At 43.6% G+C, this 20440-nt stretch overlaps 2 protein-coding genes across 2 annotated transcripts in view; one reads left to right on the plus strand and one right to left on the minus strand.

Moving 5' to 3' along the window:
- FZD10 (frizzled class receptor 10) overlaps window positions 1–2728 on the minus strand; it is a gene marked incomplete at its 5' end in the record, with an annotated part of 5502 nt that extends 2774 nt beyond the window's left edge. Inside the window, 1 exon segment of the mRNA XM_083874178.1 lies at window positions 2723–2728. Within this exon segment, the coding sequence (XP_083730304.1) occupies window positions 2723–2728 (6 nt within the window).
- RIMBP2 (RIMS binding protein 2) overlaps window positions 1–20440 on the plus strand; it is a 269166-nt gene that overhangs the window by 125704 nt on the left and 123022 nt on the right. The gene's annotated exons all lie outside the window — the stretch shown is intronic.

The following is a 20440-nucleotide window of genomic DNA, read 5'->3' on the forward strand; positions in this document are numbered from 1 at the left end:
AAGCCATTGAGAGGGGAGGGCTGGAGGATCCCCCTGCTCTCCTCTCCTCGCTGTGCTCGGGCTCTCTGTGCCTCCCCCCGCCCCGGCAGCAGCAGCTGCGCCTTTGGGGCCGCCCCGAGCCCGGCGGAAAATAAAGTAAAAAAAAAAAAAAAAAAAGCTAAACCAGAGAAGAAGAAGAAGAAGAAACAAAACCTGCGCAGGATCCGCCTCGCATCCGCCAGCCGCTTTGCATGAGAAAGGTGGAGCTGGCAGGGCGATTCACTCCCCGGCCCCTCGGAACGCCCTGAGCCTCCCCAGGAGCCGGCGGGTCCCTCCTGGACGGGCGCGGGGCACAAATCCTCGTTTGTTTCTCTCTCCCCTTCTCTGTTCCTTTCCTCTGTGCTTCCCCTCCCCGGGCAAGTTTAAGAACCCTTTTCAGGGCAGGGTGACCCTCCTGGCCCAGGCAGGGAATGGGGAACCCTCGAGTCTCCCCAATAAAGGGCTGGAGGTGCCGCCTCCATTGGGGGGCAAAGCTCCGGCCGGGGGGTGGGGAGGAGGATTGGATGCGTTTTATGGCCGCTGCTAGAAACTCTTCGCTGCCGGGGCCAGAAAATATGTTCGCTTACAGCCTGGAGTCTTTGCTGCCTTTTTTTTTTTTTTTTTTTTTTTTTTTTTTTTTTTTCTGTGTCTCGAGTTCCTAAATGAACAGGACAGGCGGGATTTGCTGGAAAAGTACCTGATTATGGCTTTAATCACGGTATGGCATCGCTCGAAAAGTAGCTTGGGTGGGGTTTTATTATTATTATTATTATTTTAAAATTTATTTTATTATTTTACAATTTTTTATTTTTTTATTTTATATATATATATATATATATATATATATTTATCCTCATCTTCCTTAAATAAGAACTGCCAAGAGGACGAGACCCAAACCCTTGGAGAAGTCACTTCATCCCCTATAGCAAAGACACTTACAAACCCTTGGGGCAGTCACTACATCCCCTATAGAAAACACACTTACAGATTTTTTTTTTTTGTTCTAAACTGAGTGGTGTTTACTGTTTAAAGTTAAGCTTTGAGTTTTATTTCCCTCACTGGTCCCTGGGAGCTGCAGAGGAGGGAGTTAAAGCCCAGCAAAGCGGAGCCCGCAGTTTCAGATGGAAAAGGAGCTCACAGTGAGCAAAGTCAGAGATTAGCTCTGCCCAACTCCCCCTTCCCCGCCCCTCTCTGAGCTCACTTTTTACCAAACATATTAATGAAGAAGGAAAAAAAAAATTCATTTCATTTTTTCCCTACAAACCAACCCCAGCTCCTCTCCACCAGCGCCTGGTCCTTATGGAGAGAACACAGATCCCCCTGGAAACCCCAAACCTGCAGGGTCACAGTTAAAGCCCCACCAGCCCCAGCCTCTGCTCTGAGCTCACTTTTTACCGAACACATTAATGAAGAAAGAAAAAAAAAACTCCCTTTGATTTCATTTTTCCCCACAAACCAACCCCAGCTCCTCTCCACCAGCGCCTGGTCCTTATGAAGAGAACAGGGATCCCCCCGGAAACCCCAAACCCGCAGGGTCACAGTTAAAACCCCATAAAGGAAACTCTTTGCTTCCCCAGCTCTGATAAGGGTGAAATGGATCCCAGCAAGGACAACAAACCGGGCCTGATGTTTGTCCCCCAAAGCCCTGAAGATGTGGCCGAGGAGTAAAAGGCACCATAAAAAAAAAAATGTGCCTTGGAAAAGCCTTTCTGAGCCTTTTTCAGATTATATTCCTAAAGCTCTGCTCTGGGGGCCAGACCTTTGCTTTTGGACACTCTCAGATCCCTCAGGGAAGGTTTCAAAAGCGGGCAGTGTTATGAGCAGAAAAAGAGCTTTATTTATTTTACTGTGTCTGTGTGAGAGAGAGAGAAAGGGTGTGCTGGGGCATTTCCATTCTTCATTAATCTAAGCCTGTTTTCTTAGTGTTTGTATTCATCCTGATTCCTCTTCTGGAGAGCTCAGCTGGGGGTGGCAGGGAAGTGTGGGGAAAGCTTTTTCAAGGGACCAGTAAATTCTGCTTTTAAAAAAAAGTAGAATTTAAATAATAATAAAAAAAGTAGAATTTAAATAATGCATAACAGGCAGATATTCGGTGTTTGTTTTATCCAGCTGGATTGTTTGGGAGCTTGTTTTTCCTTTCTTTCTTTCTTTCTTTCTTTCTTTCTTTCTTTCTTTCTTTCTTTCTTTCTTTCTTTCTTTCTTTCTTTCTTTCTTTCTTTCTTTCCTTCTTTCCTTCTTTCTTTCTTTCTTTCTTTCTTTCTTTCTTTCTTTCTTTCTTTCTTTCTTTCTTTCTTTCTTTCTTTCTTTCTTTCTTTCTTTCTTTCTTTCTTTCTTTCTTTCTTTCCTTTTTTTTTTTTCCCAACAAGTATTTTTTTGTAAAGCACATTCTATCACCATTGACATGAAAGTAATCTAGAAAAAATACAAGATATAAACCACGGCCTTTTTCTTCTCTAACACTGATAACAACCTTTTCCTCCTAAGAGGCAGAAAAGAAACAAAAATGAAAGTGAGGAGAAAAAAAAAAAAAAAAAAAAAAAGGGAGGAGGGAAAACCTCCAACCTTTGTAGTTGTGTCTCTCTTTAATTGATCTTTCATGTGCCAATTTAAATCTGCCTTGTTTTTCCTGGCCATTATTTTTTAGCCAGTGCATCCTGCCTCAGATCATCCCTTTCACTTTCTCTGTTTTTAAAGAGCCACCTACAACCATCACCCGACTGAAGGAGAAGTCGGTGAGAGCAACAAACACAACGTTATTAGAGAGAAAAAAAAAAAAAAACAAAAAAACAAAAAAACAAAAAAAACGAGAGCGCTGAGAAATCAGCAACTGGAAGATACCTCTGTAACTAATAAATGAAAAGAACCTTTTGAAGGCTCCAGCTGAAAAGATATTTTATTTTTTTTTTTAAATTTTTTTTTTTCTCTCTCTCCTCTCCTCCTGTGTGTGGGATTTGAGCTGTGTGATTGTATGGAGCAGGCAGGCACCCCTGCTGCTCGGCCCTGGCTGGGAGCTGGCCCCCCTCTGGCAAATGTTATGGAGAATTGGGAGGAATTTTATGGCTGTCTTTTCCCTCAGCTCTTTTTTCTTTTGTCTTCTTTGAAGAATGACTTTAGACATTTTATTTACATATTTAACCATGGATGAAAGGGGGGAAAAAGAAAGCGTTTGGGGCCGTTGTGGGAATAGTGATATGTTTAAATTAATGGAAATCTTATTAGGGCCTCTAAAATTTTTTTTTTTAAGCAAAAAGATTTTTAATGAAACTTTGTAATTAAACATGATTTCAAATAATGTGCCAACTCGCAGGAAGGATGCATTTCTCCCTCCAGCCATCCATCTCCCCACCTCCCAAAAAATGAGCTGAGGAATAATCTCTATTTTAAAGTCCAGCCTTTCTGCTGTCCCGTAAGGAAAAGATTTAAAAACTGGAATATTTAATAATAATTCAAACCATAACTAAATATTTTGTAGGTAAAGCAAACCATAAACAAGCCAGGGATAGAAAAAAACAACAAAACAACCCATCAGCCCTGGCAATGGCAAAGTTTCATGCTGGATAATCTGTTTCTGTGGCAGTGGAATAAAACACTTTGATATGGCTGATGGGGAAAATCAAAGTTTCATCCTTTCTATCCCTGTTCGAGTCGTTGGAAATTACAGAGCTGGGGGAGCCTTTCTGAAATGGGATTATACCAGACCCAAAATAATCCGTTTGAGAGGAAAATGTTGTGACACTCGAGCAGCAAAGAGAAGTGGAAGGAGCAGCTCGGGGAGTTGAGGAGTTAATTAGAACATTAAAGATTTTTTGGTGAAATAATCCAAATGACTTATGAGGAACAATGGCAGAACGTGAACTGATCTTGACAATCCTGTATTTATAACAAGTCTGTAGCTATAACTGATTTTCAGGTTTAATATTTCTGGCCAGCCATTTATTACACACAAAAAAACCCCCAAATAAAATAAAATAAAATAGAGATCAGTTTAATGTTAATCCCATTCAATAATCCTATTCTATATTTTTACACATTCATTCACTTTTTAACTCACATATTTTATTCCAGGAATGAATTCTATTTATTTATTAAAACCATAGATATTAAAACCATAGATATTAAACCATATATATTAAAAAAAATGTTAGCCATAGAGATAACAACTGTGACAGAAAAGGATCACACACACAAAAAGAAAGCTGACAGCTCTTCCAGCAATGTCACAAACCTGCATTTCTTACTGAATTTCCACTGGATATCAATAAAATTAAATAGCACGCAGAGAAATGTTTATTTTCTAAACCAAAAGGGTTTATTTTTTTCCTGGCTGCAGCATCTTTGTGGCAGTTTTCCTCCAAAATTTTAAGTAAAAATGTCTGCCCGATAGGACAGGCACAGTGAGAAATATTCCCAGGCAAGGGGGAATCTGCACAATGCACAAAAGTTTTAATTGCCTCAGAAAAGGCACCACCACCAAGAGTTAAAAAGAATGAAAAAAACAAAAACAAATCATAAATGGATGAGTGGCTCGTAGGGTATTGCTCCAACACAATTTAACTGGCTATTTTAAGGGCTCTTCCCTTGAAATGTGGTTTGAAATATTACCAAAGGTTCGACGGGGTGCATTAGTGTGAATTGCAAATCAGAACATTTCTTTAATCCCCTTTTCATGGCCTGGCTTCGGATCAGTGGCATCTAAGGGACTCCCCACTGCTCCTGGCTCAGGAGGAACCATTCACTGGGGCAGCTTCCCTCCTCTATTCCCACAGTCCAGAAAACAACGCCACAGACAGACACCCTCCAACTAAATTAGATTAAACTCCTTCTCTTCCACAGCACATTAGCCTTTTCACTGCCCAGCACTCATTTATTCGGCTACTCCTAATTTAAAGATACAGTATTTTTCCTGCTCTTAGGAACAAAAAAAAAAGAAAAAAAAAAAAAAAAAAAAAGAAAAAAAAAAGAAAAAAAAAAAAAGAAAAAAAAAAAAAAGGGGGCAAAACTAAAGCCAAAGCAGAAGGAAAAAAAAATTCCTCTCAGAATATAATTTCAGGTCAGAAATAAACCTGATAATGCTACAATTATGTAAATGCAGGAGAATATCCTTTTCAGTTATACTCCAATATTACAGGAATATTATAATTTTAAAGGACAGGTCTCAGCAGAAAGTTTTACAGAGAGTTAAAACGAGAACAGGCTCAGTGGAAAAAGAAAATGCACACAGATTTTCTTTCCTTATAAACACCATTTGATAACCTTCACTGTCCACTCTTTCTGCATGCACTGTTTGCATCTCTGGGCTTGTAAAGGCACAAACAGTGAAAACTGCAGACGATGGCAGGGATTAATCACTTCTCTTATTGTCATTTCCTCCCTTATTTCCACCCATGACTTCCCCACTCCTCCTTTTCAGGGTAAAGCCAGACTTTTACACCCTCTGTCACCGGGGTGTGAGTCTGCAGCTGCTCACAGACACAGATTCAAGCAGGGGCAGGCAGAGCCAGCTGCCTTTGGGATCCCAGGGATTGGGATTGGGCACAACTGCACACAGCCCAGAACACCTGGAGGTGCCAGGGGCAGCAGGGGTGCTCTCTGACCACCAATCTTTGATTTAGGAAGAGATGAACCCTGTGCTGCAGGAGGGTCTCTCCTGCTCGTGGCTGTGAGTGCCTGGCTGGGGAGGGCACCGTGGTTTGTACCAGGGCAGGGCAGTCTGTCACTCTGGACCTCAAACCTGCCCTCAATTTTGGGCTCCTTGGGACAGGAAAGGGTCTGAGGGGCTGGAGCCTGTCCAGAGAAGGGGCTGCAGCACAAACCTGGTGAGCAGCTCCTGTTGTGTCTCATCAACTCTCCTGCAGCATCACCTGGGATGCAGTGGATGTGTCAGTTCCCATTCATGACTTTGCTGGTGTTTCTGTGGCCTGTGTCACTTCAGAAAGACTTTAATACTTTTTTTTTTTTTTTTGCTATTTACACTTTTACAGTGCCCCACTTGGTAATGTCTGTGGGTTTGTCCCATGGGGAAGAGAAAAATTTCAGTTTTATCAGTAAACCCAAAAGGCCATGCAAGGAAAGCTGACATCTGTTAGAATTATAGAATCATGAATTATTAAGGTTGGCAAAGGCCTCCAGGATCATCAAGCCAAACCAATGAGTTTAAGATGATTTGGAACACAAGCTAAACTTCCAGACCTGTCTGTGTGAACCCTCATGGCTCCTCACTCACCCTGATTTATCTTATCCTGCTGTCTTGAGGTAACTTTGATTTGTGTGGATTAACAATAGTACCTATTTTAACCTTTAAGAATCATTGACACAGTTCAGATCTGAACCAAAACGTAGCAGCTCAAAGACTCCCATATGTATGCGATATTCCCCACAGGAACCTGTTCTTCCCCCATTATTTACTGGGATATTTTGACCATAAAAATTTCTCCTGCTGGTGTAGAGTTATTCATCATGCAATCTAAATTTTTAGTCTGATTGTTCATCTTGCATTTCTGTTGAGTTGCCACAATTTTCCAATAATCCATGTTGAGCCTCTCAAAAGGCAATAAAACCAGCAAGCTATCACGCATCTATTGAGGAAGGTAGGCCAGGATTAATCCTTGCCTATCAATTGATCCTTGCCTATATATTCCTATCACATATATATTGAGGAAGAGCCAATCCCACCACAGCTTTATGCTCTCCCCCTCTGCTAGAGGACACTGGCAGAGAGAGGACATCCTGCTGGATGAGCTCCTGGCCTGCCCTGCTGACCCTTTTCACATCCTCAGGTAGCAGGGAGGTGTGATGGGGGTTTAATCCCTGCTGTAAATTGCCCTCGCACATCCCCCATCTGGCATTTGAGTTCTCAGAGTGTGATGGCAATCACACCTTCCCTGTGATTGTGAGAGGTTGGAATGCCATTGCTGGGAATGCTGTTTATCATTTCCAGATCACAAAAGGAGATGCTCTGTGCAGGTTCCATGGGAGAGGCACAGGAGGGATGGAGCCAGCAGTGAAGGCAGGCAGGTCATGTTGTCAAAATCAGCACTGAGGTCACATAGAAAAGAGGCTGGTGTGTTTCCAGCCCAGCCTTTCCCTCACCTGGTGACACTAAAATGGAATTGGAGCTGGTGCAGAAGCTCTGATGTCAGTGTCAGGGCAGGACAAGGGACAGGCTGAGTTTGGCTGTTGTCTGTTTGAGCCCCACATTACCCACAGCCTAAAATCACCAAAATCACCAAACCCAGCCCAAAATCACCAAACCCAATCTCTTCTTTTATCCCCATCACACAGAACCCAACCAGGCTGCACCTCCCAGGCCAGAGCAGGAGTTTGATAGAAATGTTAAAGCGTTTGACAGAGGATCCATCTGGCTCCAACCCACAAACTGCCACTGTGGGACAGAGTGAGGCACAAAACCCCCCCTGAACAGTGGAGTTACAGCACCATGAAATATGGGGAGGAAGTGTTACATCCACATCACTCTTAGATGTTCAGATGTCTTTTTTGCCTATTTAAAATTATTATTATATGGAAGTGATTAAAACACAGCGGGAGGAAAGACCTGCTCGGTCTGAAATCCTTGTATCAGACAGGGAGTGCACAGACAGCAAACAGCATGGTGAATATAACAAGATATCAGAGCTGGAAATGTCTCTTGTGTGTTTTCCCTGTCTTTAAATGAAGAATATTCTGCTGGATGGAGGTGAAGGGGCAGAGCTGGGACACAGCACAGCCCCATTAACCCAAGAGAGTGATCAGAAAACTCAGCCAGGTGGGAAGGCACTGCCAGAGCTTTCCAGACTCCCTGCCAGCCCAGCACACACACATTTGAGTTTGGCAATGCCGAGCACAGGAGCACTGGTGGGACATGCTGCACACATTAGGCAGCCCTGTACACAGAACCAATTCAAAGCAGCTGTTGGAGACCAGAGAATTTAGGGGAGCTATAGGGTGAATTCCTCCATCTAGACATAATTTTTTTTTTTTCTTTTTTTTTTTTTTTTTTTTTAATGGGAATGCAAAGGAGGAGGGAATGAAAAATTGATACCGCTCTGTGCTCCAGATGAAAGAACAAACATAATTTTATTTTCTTTAATGACTGCACTGGATTCTGAAATTAAACCCAGCGGGTAAAAAGATCCTGTGCAGATTTCAAAAGAGATCGTGTAGTCTGTCCCTGTGCTAAGGCAGGCACATTTTTTAAGCCCTGCCATGTTCTGTAAAAGTGAAAAAGGGTTATCCCTGTAAACGTTCTGCTTTTCAAAGCCCTCTCTCCCCCTCCACCTACCCCGAGCCAGTGGATATTCCAAATAAATGTCATCTGAACTTTAAAATGTCATTTTATGGTTCCTCCCTCTAAGTTTAGAAGGAGGATTGCTGTATTAAATAAAAACTGCATTAAATATTATTAGACCTCAACATACAGACAGCACACCCATTTTTTTTTTAATCCTCTCAGCAGAACCAGACAGAAAAAGAAGCCAAAAAAACAAACAAAAAAACCCCCCCAGTCTAATAAATAACCGACTGTAATCCCCAGTAGAGATTTCAAACCAATTGAACTGAGAGGAGCCAACCCTGGCTCTGAACGCCCCCCCCCAGCTGCAGGTTAAGGCAGTTCATTGCAGAGCACCTGGTGAGAGCCCCAGGTACATGAATCATCCTGGGAGGAGCAGCGCACACACCTCCCCATCCATCCATCCATCCATCCATCCATCCATCCATCCATCCATCCATCCATCCATCCCTCCATCCATCCATCCCTCCATCCATCCATCCATCCATCCATCCATCCATCCCTCCATCCATCCATCCATCCATCCCTCCATCCATCCATCCATCCCTCCATCCATCCATCCATCCATCCATCCATCCATCCATCCATCCATCCATCCATCCCTCATTCCCTGCCATGCCCCAGGGCTGTCCGTGCTCAGCTCTGTGTGTGCTGTGCTGGGCTGTTCCCGGGCTGTTCCCGGGCTGTTCCCAGCCAGGGTTTGCTCCCTCAGCCCCTCCTGGCTCCTGCAGTCACTGAACAATCCCCCGAACTCTCCTTACACACCCCCAGCACCAAGTGGGGCAGAAGGAGAGGCTGTTCCTGGTGTGGCTGTGGCTGCCGAGCAGAGAGTGTGGTACCTGCACAGGTGAGCTCTGTGTGCACGGCTTTGGGCACAGCAACATCCCCTGGCTGTGTGCACACCGAGCATCCCTCCAGACCCAAACCTTCAAACCTCTCCAGGTCTTGTTTAACTCCCCAAGTGAACTGCTCAGCCCTCCAAACTCCATCCCATTCCTCTCCAATTCTTTTCTCCACCATGAGTGAACTGCTCAGCCTGCTAAAATCCAAAGCCATTCCTCTCCAGTTCTTTTTTATTCCATAAGTGAACTGCTCACTCCTTTAAACCCCAGGCCAGCCTTCTCCAGATCTTTTTCCACCCCAAATAAACTGCTCAGCCCTTCAAACGCCAAGCCAATCCTCTCCAGTTCTTCTTTTCTCCCCAAGTGAACTGCTCAGCCCTCCAAACCCCAGGCCAGTCCTCTCCAGTTCTTTTTTATTCCATAAGTGAACTGCTCAGCCCTCCAAACCCCAAAGCCATTCCTCTCCAGCTCTTTTCTCCACCCCAAATGAACAGCTCAGCCCTCAAACCCCAGGCCAGCCCTCTCCAGCTCTTTTTTAACTCCCCAAGTTTGTCCTTTCTCCATGGAAAGCCTGTTCCTGGCTGCAGATTTGTTTATACCCCCCCAGCAGCAAGGCTAACTGAATTAACTGTTTACCTAAACACTGTAATGGAGATGCCCATAACAAATGTCCAGCCATGTGTGTTTTATAAATAAATTCCTCTGTGCACATGTGTCAGGGCCCAAAATGCCCACGGGGCCTTTTGCTGAGGGTGAACTGCTTGTGGATACTTGAAGTTCTTGCTAGTCTGGGATTGATTAGGCTGTGCTTATTAAAAGTGGTTTGCAGCTTTAAACTGGTAAATATAATTTGAAAAGGGCAGGATGGTGTTTTGAAAACAGTTGGTCACTGCTTTGCACAGGCACAGCTCTGCAGTTTCATTTATCTCACCAAGAATTAACTGAACTACATCTCTTTTTTTAATTTATTTATTATTATTTATTACACATGAGTGTAATAAATTGTGTAACATGACATCCTTCAACTGCTGCAGATACACAGATATCAGGAACATGAAATAATGGATGTGGAGAAAGTCAGTGGAGAAAAGTCATGGAGAGAAGAGAAATGGGCTGTGCTGAGCCTGCCCTTCACACACAGAATTAATGCTGGTTGTACAGCAATGGTGCTGGAGATTGTAAACCTGCCCTCTTGGGCAATGCTGACTCCTTGTGCCTTTGATGTGTGTCAGCACAGAGGATCAGGTTACTCCTTCCACTGCACACAAATAACAATCAGACGTTGTCACAACAATCTCGGTGTTGTCATCCCTCCCGTTGGAACATTCCACTGCCCTGCTTGGCAAAGTACCACCCAAGTATCAAAGTGCTCCCTCCCAGTGGTTCTGATTTCCAGCTACTTGTTTTCAGCCCGCCTGACACTCTTGCTTTTTGCCTCTTGCTGCATTAAGTGTTCCCATATCTAATGAGAACTTTACAAGTGTAAAATATTAAATCTCTGATTTCGTGGCATTTGATGTTTTCCTTTGTCCGGGCAGAACAAAGGAGCAGAGCCAGGGGAAGTGTGAACCCCATGATCAGGAGCCTTCTGGGGAACTGGAGTGATTTTCACACACACAAAAAAAAGCCAAATCTGCTGCCAGGGGAGTCAACATCAGAACTGTGGCTGCCTGACACAGCCAGCACTTTGTATCTGCAGAGGTCACGTTCAAATGCAGCTTTGGAGCTGCAGAGCCACCAGAGCTCAGGGTGAGGGACAGATGAGCAGAGCAGGGCAGGCAGGTCCCTGCAGGAGCTCCCTGAGAAATGAGAATCTCTGTCTGTGAGCCTTGGGTGGGGATGGATGGTTGTCTCTGGTAGGAAAAGTGGAGTCTCTGCCCTGATATATGGATAAGATTGAAGGAACCAAAAGAGTTTCCATGGTTACCATCAGTCACCAATCTGATCAATATCCAGATCAATGTCTGAGGTCATTGTGGTGATTTTCCTGCTGTGCAATCAGCTGGGTGGGACAGTTCATCTCTGCTGCAGTGACACAGGTGTGCCTCCACCCTGGTGTGACAGCAGAACCCGAGTCATGCAATTCATTATCTCAAATTGTCCACTGGAGCTCAGACATTATTTTTCATTATCTAAAACTGTCCACTGGAGTTCAGGCATCACTCCTCTTCTGTAAATTCCCATCATCTCCCTGTGAGGGCCTGAACAAGGCCTGGGCATCCCTGGAGCTTTTTAAGAAATGTCAAAGTGATGCCCAGTGGAGAATTTCACCTTCAGAAGAATAGTCCCTCTTAAATTCTCTCTGTAAAACAGAATATATTAAAAAGGAGCCATTCAAATTCATGACACAAATAGGAAGTTGCTCCAGCAATCCTAATTTCCTTCAGTTATGGACTCCAGAATTTGTTTTTAATGTTTTCACTGTCCTTGGCTTTGGGTTTATTAAAAATTCAACTTGAAATTCAATGAGATGATAGTTTGTGTTATTGGAGTAAATACACATTTAGCACCAGATCAGTCAGTTAATTTCAGTTTTACTTTCCCACGTCAGAGCAGTGAAATAATGCAGTTACCCCATTCCTACCTGCCCCAGGTACTCCTGCAGAACCTTTCTTTCAGTTCTAGAACAAATGTTTATGAACTGTAAAAAGGTAAAGGTAAAGCAGAGGACAGACACATCCCCTCCTCACTCTGATGGGGAATGTTTGCTGACATAGGTCATAAAATTTATAACATTCACTCCAAACAAAAGCCTGCAATTACATAGGGGGGACACCTGTAACAGGGGAAAGGAAAGAGGAATATTTGCTCTTGTTCTTACAGTTCAGTTTGATTTTATTACTATTCTATTACAGCGTTTGGGCTGTTTGGGGAGTTCTTTCAGAGGGAAACAAAAGCAGCGTGGAGTTAATTTTGTTTGGCCTCTAATCTCCTGCCAAATGGATGAGCTGGGAGCATTTTTATCCTGACAAAACACGGGCTAAGCCGTCGGAGCTCTGACTCATCTGCTGCTGTCCAGTCTCCCTGCAGAAAGAGCCCTGTGCAGCCAGGGAAATCTGGTCCCTGGAGTGTCTGTTGATGTGTTTGATCAGTGCAGACACTCTGGGATCCCCTGCCCTGTGCAGGGGCAGCTCAGGAGAGCCCCCAGTTCCTGGGAGAGTCAGCTCATCCATCAAGGCAAACAACGGGGCCCTGCAGACAAGATTTAATAAAGGGGAATGAATGGAGCCAGCTGAGCCCCCAGGGACAGATGAGCCTACTTCTCATTTTCTGTTTATTAAAACCATTCATATCAATTTGTCATGTTGGAAGCGTTTTAGCTCATTCGAGCACAAGTGTAATTTAAAAAGTCTTATTAATAATGCTTTAAGTGCAGACTGTCAGATTCCTCACACACAGGTGATAAGGGAACCACAGGGGCAGCTTGAGGTGCCACTGCAAGATGTGCTAAACTGTGGCTCAAACTTAATTTTTGTGTCCCAGAGGAGTTTCAGAAGGCACAAATTGAGGAAACCACTCCAAAGGCCACAGAGGAACTTCTCTGAAGTTGCCTTTTTTATTTTCCATCACTTTTCTGAGCTTTATCTTTCTATTTGCTCTAACTGGCCATGAACTGATTTCAAAACTTGTAAGAGTTCCTGGGAAACTCAAGGAGTTCGTTGGATTTTTTTGCTCAGGATGAGAAGCACCTTGTGAGCCCTTGCACTGGTGAAAGCAGAGGGTGACTGACCCCTGGCTAAGTGCACTTGCTGTATTTTGCACACTCACTGCAAAGATAAAATCTCCTTCTCCCTGGAGCTGTGAGGAGCCAGAGCCCAGCCCTGCTCCCCCAGCCAGACCACTGACAGCTCTGGGGGGAATTTGCTCTTTTTGAGACATTTAACCGTGAATTTTACCCAAAAAAAGTCAATTGCTGAGGAGCCAGCCCTGTCAGGCTGGTTTTCTGCACGTCTTTGTGCAAATGTTCTATTTTTATGAAGTTTGACTCAGTGTTTTACCTGTCTCTGTGCTGGATTGTGCCTTTGGGGCTTTGTCCAAAGCCTGTGAAATCAGAGTTTCTTCATTTCCTCGAACTGTCCTCAGCTCAGAACCTCTAAATGTGCCCTTCAGAGTGTGAGAAATGCCTTTTGTGACCTCTGGGAGTGCAATTGCCACAGAGCAAGGTGAGATGGAGGAGAGTTTTCCCGGTGTGACTTTGGCTTTGCCTTCCCCTCTCCCATTCATCACCAGTAATCCAGACACTCAGCCCTGGCACAACATCCATCTCCACATCTGTAATTAGCATCACACCTACAGGCCCTGTTTCTTTGGAATAATCCTTTGATGAATGCTGGAGATATTAAGCATGTTATTAGAAGGAGATGGTGCTTAGAAGAAGGAAAAAAAAAATTAAAAAAAAGCGCTGTGCTTCCTGACTGCTTTGTTCTTTTGAATTATTACATGGTAGAGAAAAAAAAGAAGACAAAAGCTTTTCTCTCTTACAAAAAGAATACACAAAGTGCTGCTGTGGATTCGATTGAACTGCTTCAGGTCCCTGTAGTTCCTAAAAATCTGAGGCAGAAAGGAAAGGCAACCTCAAACTCTCAAAAGATTCAATAAACTCCTGGTCCAGGACCAGCTCAACGCACCACAGCCCATAAACCTCCAGGCTGGGAATTGAAACAACCTCTTGCTATGAATGGCCAGACCAGACCTCCCTCCTTAAAGTGAGCAACTGCCGGACCTGGTAAAGTTTTATGGCCCTAACAAGATCTTTAACAAATTAAAGCCACTGGAAGCAGGACTTTGTTCTTTCTTTTCAAGCTGCCCACCTTCCCATTCCTGCCCAGAAATGCCACTGCCCAAGGGATGGTTTTAATTCAGGCCCCAGGATGGTACAAAGCTTAGTGTTCACACAATAAACCTTTCAAAGGGGAATTCAGCTTTACTGGAGCTGTTTAATTGTTGCAGAAGCTCTGCTGTAATAAATAAAGACCTCTGTCCTTTTTGTATCTTTGTTATAATTGACTAAATCTATTAGAATATATTCATAGCTGAGGGAAGCCTGGGATCCCTGTGACTGCACTTACATTTGCATTATTTATGGAGCAACAAGAACTAGATAAGGCAGAGAAATAAGATCCTTGATCATCATCTCCTTTGATCATCCCCCTTCCCCCTCTGCCTGCACAGAGCTCACCATGGGGGTATTTCTGGTTCAGAGCTGGGGATCCAGGGAGCCCTTCCAGGAACACCAAAACCCCTGGTTTGAGCTTTGCTGTGGGTGATTCAGTGTCAGGGATCAGCTGAACTCACCCCTGCAGGGTGAACCCACTGCACACACAGAGCTCACCATGGGGGTATTTCTGTTCAGAGCTGGGGTTCCTCAGGGCCCTTCCAGGAACACCAGAATCCCTGGTTTGAGCCTTTGCTGTGGGTGATGCTGGTGCCAGGGATCAGCTGAGCTCACCCCTGCAGGGTGAACCCACTGCCTGCACAGAGCTCACCATGAGGGTATTTCTGGTTCAGAGCTGGGGTTCCAGGGAGCCCTTCCAGGAGCACCAAAACCCTCCTTAGAGCTTTGCTATGGGGTGATTCTGGTGGCTGTGGCAGCGTCAGGGATCAGCCTGAGGGCCCTGAGCTCACTTCTGCAGGGTGAACCCACTGCCTACACAGAGCTCAAAATGGTGATATTCTGGTTCAGAGCTGGGCTTCCTCAGAGCCCTTCCAGGAACACCAAAATCCCTGGTTTGAGCTTTGCTGTGGGTAATGCAATGTCAGCCTGAGGGCCCTGAGCTCACTTCTGCAGGGTGAACCCTCTGCCTGCACAGAGCTCACCATGGGGGTATTTCTGGTTCAGAGCTGGGGTTCCAGGGAGCCCTTCCAGGAACACCAAAACCCCTGGTTTGAGCTTTGCTGTGGGTGATTCTGGTGCCAGGGATCAGCTGAGCTCACCCTGCAGGGTGAACTCACTGCACACACAGAGCTCACCATGGGGGTATTTCTGGTTCAGAGCTGGGGTTCCAGGGAGCCCTTCCAGGAACACACTCTGAAAACCATCCAGACCTAGCAGAGCACACCTATCACAGCTCCCACAGAGAAACCCCAATTTACCTGCTTTGAGCAGCCAAATGGAAGGAGAAAAAAGAGCAAAACAACAAAACCCGGTGAAGGTTTCTAATAATTCTTTGTATCCCCCTTTTGGTGTGTTCAATTTGAGACTTTAATGACATTTTGTTCCCAAAGGAGTCCCGGGTACCTGTTCCCTGGGGATCAGCAACATCACAGAGTCACCCAAAGGCGTTCAGGGGAATATTCAAGGACCTCAAGCACAGCTGAATATTTATTTTGTGATCTTATCCTGCCCTGAACTGTAAGTTTTTTGTGACCTGCATATCTCTTTTGTGCCACTCTGAATATATTTACAGTTCTCCATAGAAATGGAGTCACACTCTCCTCTGCATCCCTTTGATCATCCCATTATTGGGGTTATTTTACAACACTTTTAAATGGCTGAGAACTGCTCGGAGATGAGTCGATTGTCTCATTAGCCAGGACTGTGTTAACAAGCTGTAACTACCCCTGAACAATGTAAACAGGAAACCTGGGGCTGGAAGTTCACTTTGATGAGTTCCACTCTTCTTACAGGTCACAAAGAAAGTCAGAAATTAAAAAAAAAAAAAAGTCTTCACAAAGTGCCAGCCAGGAGTTCAACTGCTGCTGGACCTAAAGAATAGATGTTCTTTAGGGTTATCTATATATATTTAGGGTTTTATATATATATATATATATATATATATATATATATAAAAAATAAATATATATATATTTATATAATATTTAGGGATATATATATTATATATGCTGCTGGACCTAAAGAATAGATGTTCTTTAGGTTTATATACATATGTAGGCTTATATATATATATATATATATAAATTATATATATATATATATATATAAAATATTTAGGGTTATATATATATTATATATGCTGCTGGACCTAAAGAATAGATATTCCTTAGGGTTATATATATTAATATATAACCCTATATATTTAGGATTATATATATATATTATATGCTGCTGGACCTAAATAATAGATGTTCTTTAGTGTTATATATATTAATATATATTAAGTATTCTAGGTTTATATATTATAGGGTTATATGTTACTGAAAGGTATTTTATGTCACCATTCACGACAGAATTATGTGAAAAGTGTCCCAGGATTTTAATTTACTTGTTGCATGAAAAGCTCCCGGTGATGTGTCTGACATAACGCACTGAAATAAATAAATATTAAATAAACCACTTCAAAAATCTTTAGTACTTTCTTAAATGTGGTTACAAACATAACAGCCTCGGTTCTGTATTTCCCTGTGACTGAAATGCTGCCAGGAGATTTCTCTCCATTACCTGGTTTATTCAGCAGAGTAAATTTGTGGCCTAAACTCTTCTATAATAGGGATACTCTGGAAAAACCCTAAATCTCAATTTCTGGCTATATATGACATGCAGGGCTGTAAAATGCCTTGTGCTTGCAGGGTTTGGGTGTTTGGTTAATTTTTGTTTGTTTCTTTTGTTGCTGTTCTGATTTATTCCAAAAAAATCTTCCCAATAAGTGCCCGGGAGAGGCAACATGAAAACCCCAATTTTCTCCCGTGTGTCCGAGGCAGAAGAAATTGTGTCAATAATTACACCAAATTTTACACAAAAACAACCTCTACAGAAACAAGAGAACAAATCAAATGAAAACATTGAAATGTGAACAAACTCTTTGAGTACCAGAAGGTGTAAGGTGAGCAAACTCTGCCCTAAGGACGAGGTGAAAATCCCCAAACTCCCTTTCCAAAGCAAACAAACCGCGCTGAGACGTAACTCGACTCTGGTTTGCACCGAGGAAAAACACTTTATCAGGCACCTTTTTTATTCCTGGGGTTGCCTGGACGTTGTTTTCTGGTGATCCCACCCTGGCAGGGGCTCCCAAAAATCTCGTGAGTTTTGAGTCCTCCTGTGCTCATCCAGCTCCTCAAACCACTCATAAATACCCACTTGGGCGTTGGGAAAGATGGGACAGGAAAAGCTGATAAATATGATTGCCTGGCATGAAATAGTGAAAATATAAAACCTGGGAGTGAAATAGAAATGAAGGGCAGCTCTGAGATGTGATCATGGCAGGCAGGAGGACGGGGATGAGCTGGAGATGGGTGGAAGGACAGAAAGCAAAAGGCCCCAAGGGTGCAGCCCCTCTCCACCCTGCCAAGGCATCAGGGAAAAGGTGGATAAGAAAAGTCTCTTTAGAGTTTAGAATACAGGATGATGTGGTGATAGAGCAGTTCTCATGGGCTGCAGGCAAAGTCTGTAGGGTTTGTATCTGCCTGTTGGTCACTGTAAATTAGAATATTCAACACAAAGGGAGATGGAATGGATTGTGACAAGGACCTCATTCTCTTACCTCACACCCTCTCCCCCTCTCTCTTTGGGGTTCCCTCCAGCCCAGGCTGGTGCTGAAGGCAAAGCCCTTTTTACCCACAATCCTTACAATAAACCCACTTCTTTCTAGAATATCTCAGCTCTGCAGAGTTCTCTCTCCCTGCCCTCCACGGATGCTCCTCACACTTAGGGATGTTTTCACCCGTGGATCAAATGTGGTTTTTCTCAAAGGCGCCAGTTCCTGACCCAGCAAAGTGTTCAGTCCTTTAGAGCCCCAGGTCTGCAGGGAGAGAAGGTGTCTCTCCCCAGGTAAACTCATATTTTAAAGCAGCAGGAATTGAGGACTTTTCTAAAAGCTGGGCATAATTGATGTTTTTGAAACTCACACGCAAACCAATAATGTAACTGCAAACACAACGCAGGAAATTTAAAGTGTAACACTTTGTACAGTCCAGGTTAACAGTGACCAGCTGGGACAGACCAAATTTGTGTGTCGAGGGCTGGCTCTGGGATGGATTTATTTATTAAGTGGGCTGAAAAACACAGCAAAACACCACCACGGCTTGTGCCAGAGTTGGATTTGGAATTTTTTTTTTTTTTTTGCTTTGATGAAGAAACTATTTCACTTTGATTTTAGAGTTTCTTTATAGCTTTTTGAGTGGCAGGCAGCCCTTTACATTATTAATAAATGTTTTGAATTTAAAATCCTTAAACTAAAAAGTATTTTTGGGGGGAGGAGCTTTGAAAAACCAAGAAATAAAGGAACTCATCATAACACTTATAAGGTAAAGCTGCTCTTCTCACACTGAACTTTGGTTTAATGTGTCAGAGTCACAATTTTAATCACAAATTCTGTGTAATGATGAAATAAATGTCAAAGATGATGACTAGAGGAGCTCTGTCTTTATAAAACTCCCATCAAACAAAGTGGGAAGGTGGAAGTCAGAGGGGTGTGAGGGAGGGATCCCTTCACCATCCCAGCCCTGCAGAGAGGCCAAGCCCAGGCAGGGCAGTGCAGGGGAGGAACCTGCTCCAGCCTCCTGGAAAAGCTCTTCTGGAAATGCACAGAAACAAATCAGTGTGCCAGGCTGGGAGCTGCTGCCTCTGGGAATTCCTCCAGATCTGCTGCTATTTGCTTTCATTGATCTGAATCCCTTTACTCATTTCACAGACAGGCTGGGTGCAGGGGAGAGTTTTCTTTTCCCCAGAGGTGAGAAAGCAGCAAAAGCTCTGCTGGTGCTCCAAGGGAACAGCACAATTCCTGTTAGAACAGGGCTGGGAATGGCACAATTCCTGTTAGAACCAGGGCTGGGAACTGCACAATTCCTGTTAGAACAGGGCTGGGAATGGCACAATTCCTGTTAGAACAGGGCTGGGAATGGCACAATTCCTGTGTTAGAACCAGGGCTGGGAATGGCACAATTCCTGTTTTAGAACCAGGGCTGGGAACTGCACAATTCCTGTTAGAACAGGGCTGGGAACTGCACAATTCCTGTTAGAACAGGGCTGGGAACTGCACAATTCTTGGTAGAATAAGGACTCGTGTTTGACACGGGGGAAGTTCACATTGTGGTAATATAAAATCTTAATGCCTGGTAATAAATACCCTGGAAAGAATTTAATAATATGTTTTGCTTCACCATAAATTGTCAGGAACCAGCGAATTAAACAGCCCTTTTCACATGATAACTCTCTTAATAATCGCAGGGCATTTCACCTTCCCCAACATAAGGGGTTCTGTAAAGTACATTTTGACTTAAAAGAGGCTGGGTGTTTATGCAGGGTTTACACAGATTGATCTGCAGTAATCTATCCAGAGTTCCTTGCCTTGATGAGAGATATTTGAAGTGGCCCTCACTGTATTCTGCAGCTTCACCCCACTGCATAAAGAGCGACTTCTGAGAGAGCCCCGTGATGTGCTGGGTGAAACATCAAGAGCAATTAGATTTAGCGAAATTATTCAGAAGAGGGCCAAGATCAAATAAACATTGCTCTTTTTTTTCCACAGCAGAGAGGAACGGTCTCTCACTTTTTTTTTTTTTTTTTTAAATTTTTTTTTTGCCTAACAACAAGGTACAGACAGCGGTGCTGGCAGCAGGATGGGGCCAGGCTTTGATCTCTGCAGGAGGCTGGTGTTAACCACCACTGCCGCCTGCCTGGGAGCCCACAGGTCAAGCAGGTATTTTTAGTTCTATTTTCAAGACGTGCAAAACATACTTTCTCTCGTTTCAACAGCAAGACTATTCATTTTGGGCCAGGGGAGGGAGGGGCGGCTGCAGACAGATATATTGTGGAGATAAATCAAAACAAAGAGGACATTTGATATTTATCCGTGGAGAAAATACAGAATATTTCCTGTGTGACAGAATCCCTCCCGCCCATTGCAATGGCTGTATCCCCTCGTAAAAAGTTAACAGGGAAGAATTAAGGAGCAACATTCCACAGCAAAAGTCCTGAACGCTGCAATAACACTTTAAACGGAGCATTTTGGATGGTTGTTGCAATTTGTTTCAGTGGTCATTGAAAAATATTAAACAGAATAATTCAAAATTTATAATACTGCCAGGATCACAACGAGCTATTGTTTAATCCAACAAATAAAGGAATGGAGACATTAATTCTTGGATTTTACTGCAGCTAAGTGTGATTTGGGTTCGTCATCACGATTTGGGTTCGTCATCATGATTGAGGTTCATCATCACGATTTGGGTTCATCATCACGATTTGGGTTCATCATCACGATTTGGGTTCGTCATCATGATTGGGGTCCATCATCACGATTGGGGTTCATCATCACGATTGGGGTCCATCATCACGATTTGGGTCCATCATCACGATTTGGGTTCATCATCACGATTGGGGTTCATCATCACGATT

Source organism: Zosterops lateralis (genome assembly GCF_965231275.1).
Source record: "Zosterops lateralis genome assembly, chromosome: 17".
NCBI lineage: Eukaryota > Metazoa > Chordata > Aves > Passeriformes > Zosteropidae > Zosterops > Zosterops lateralis.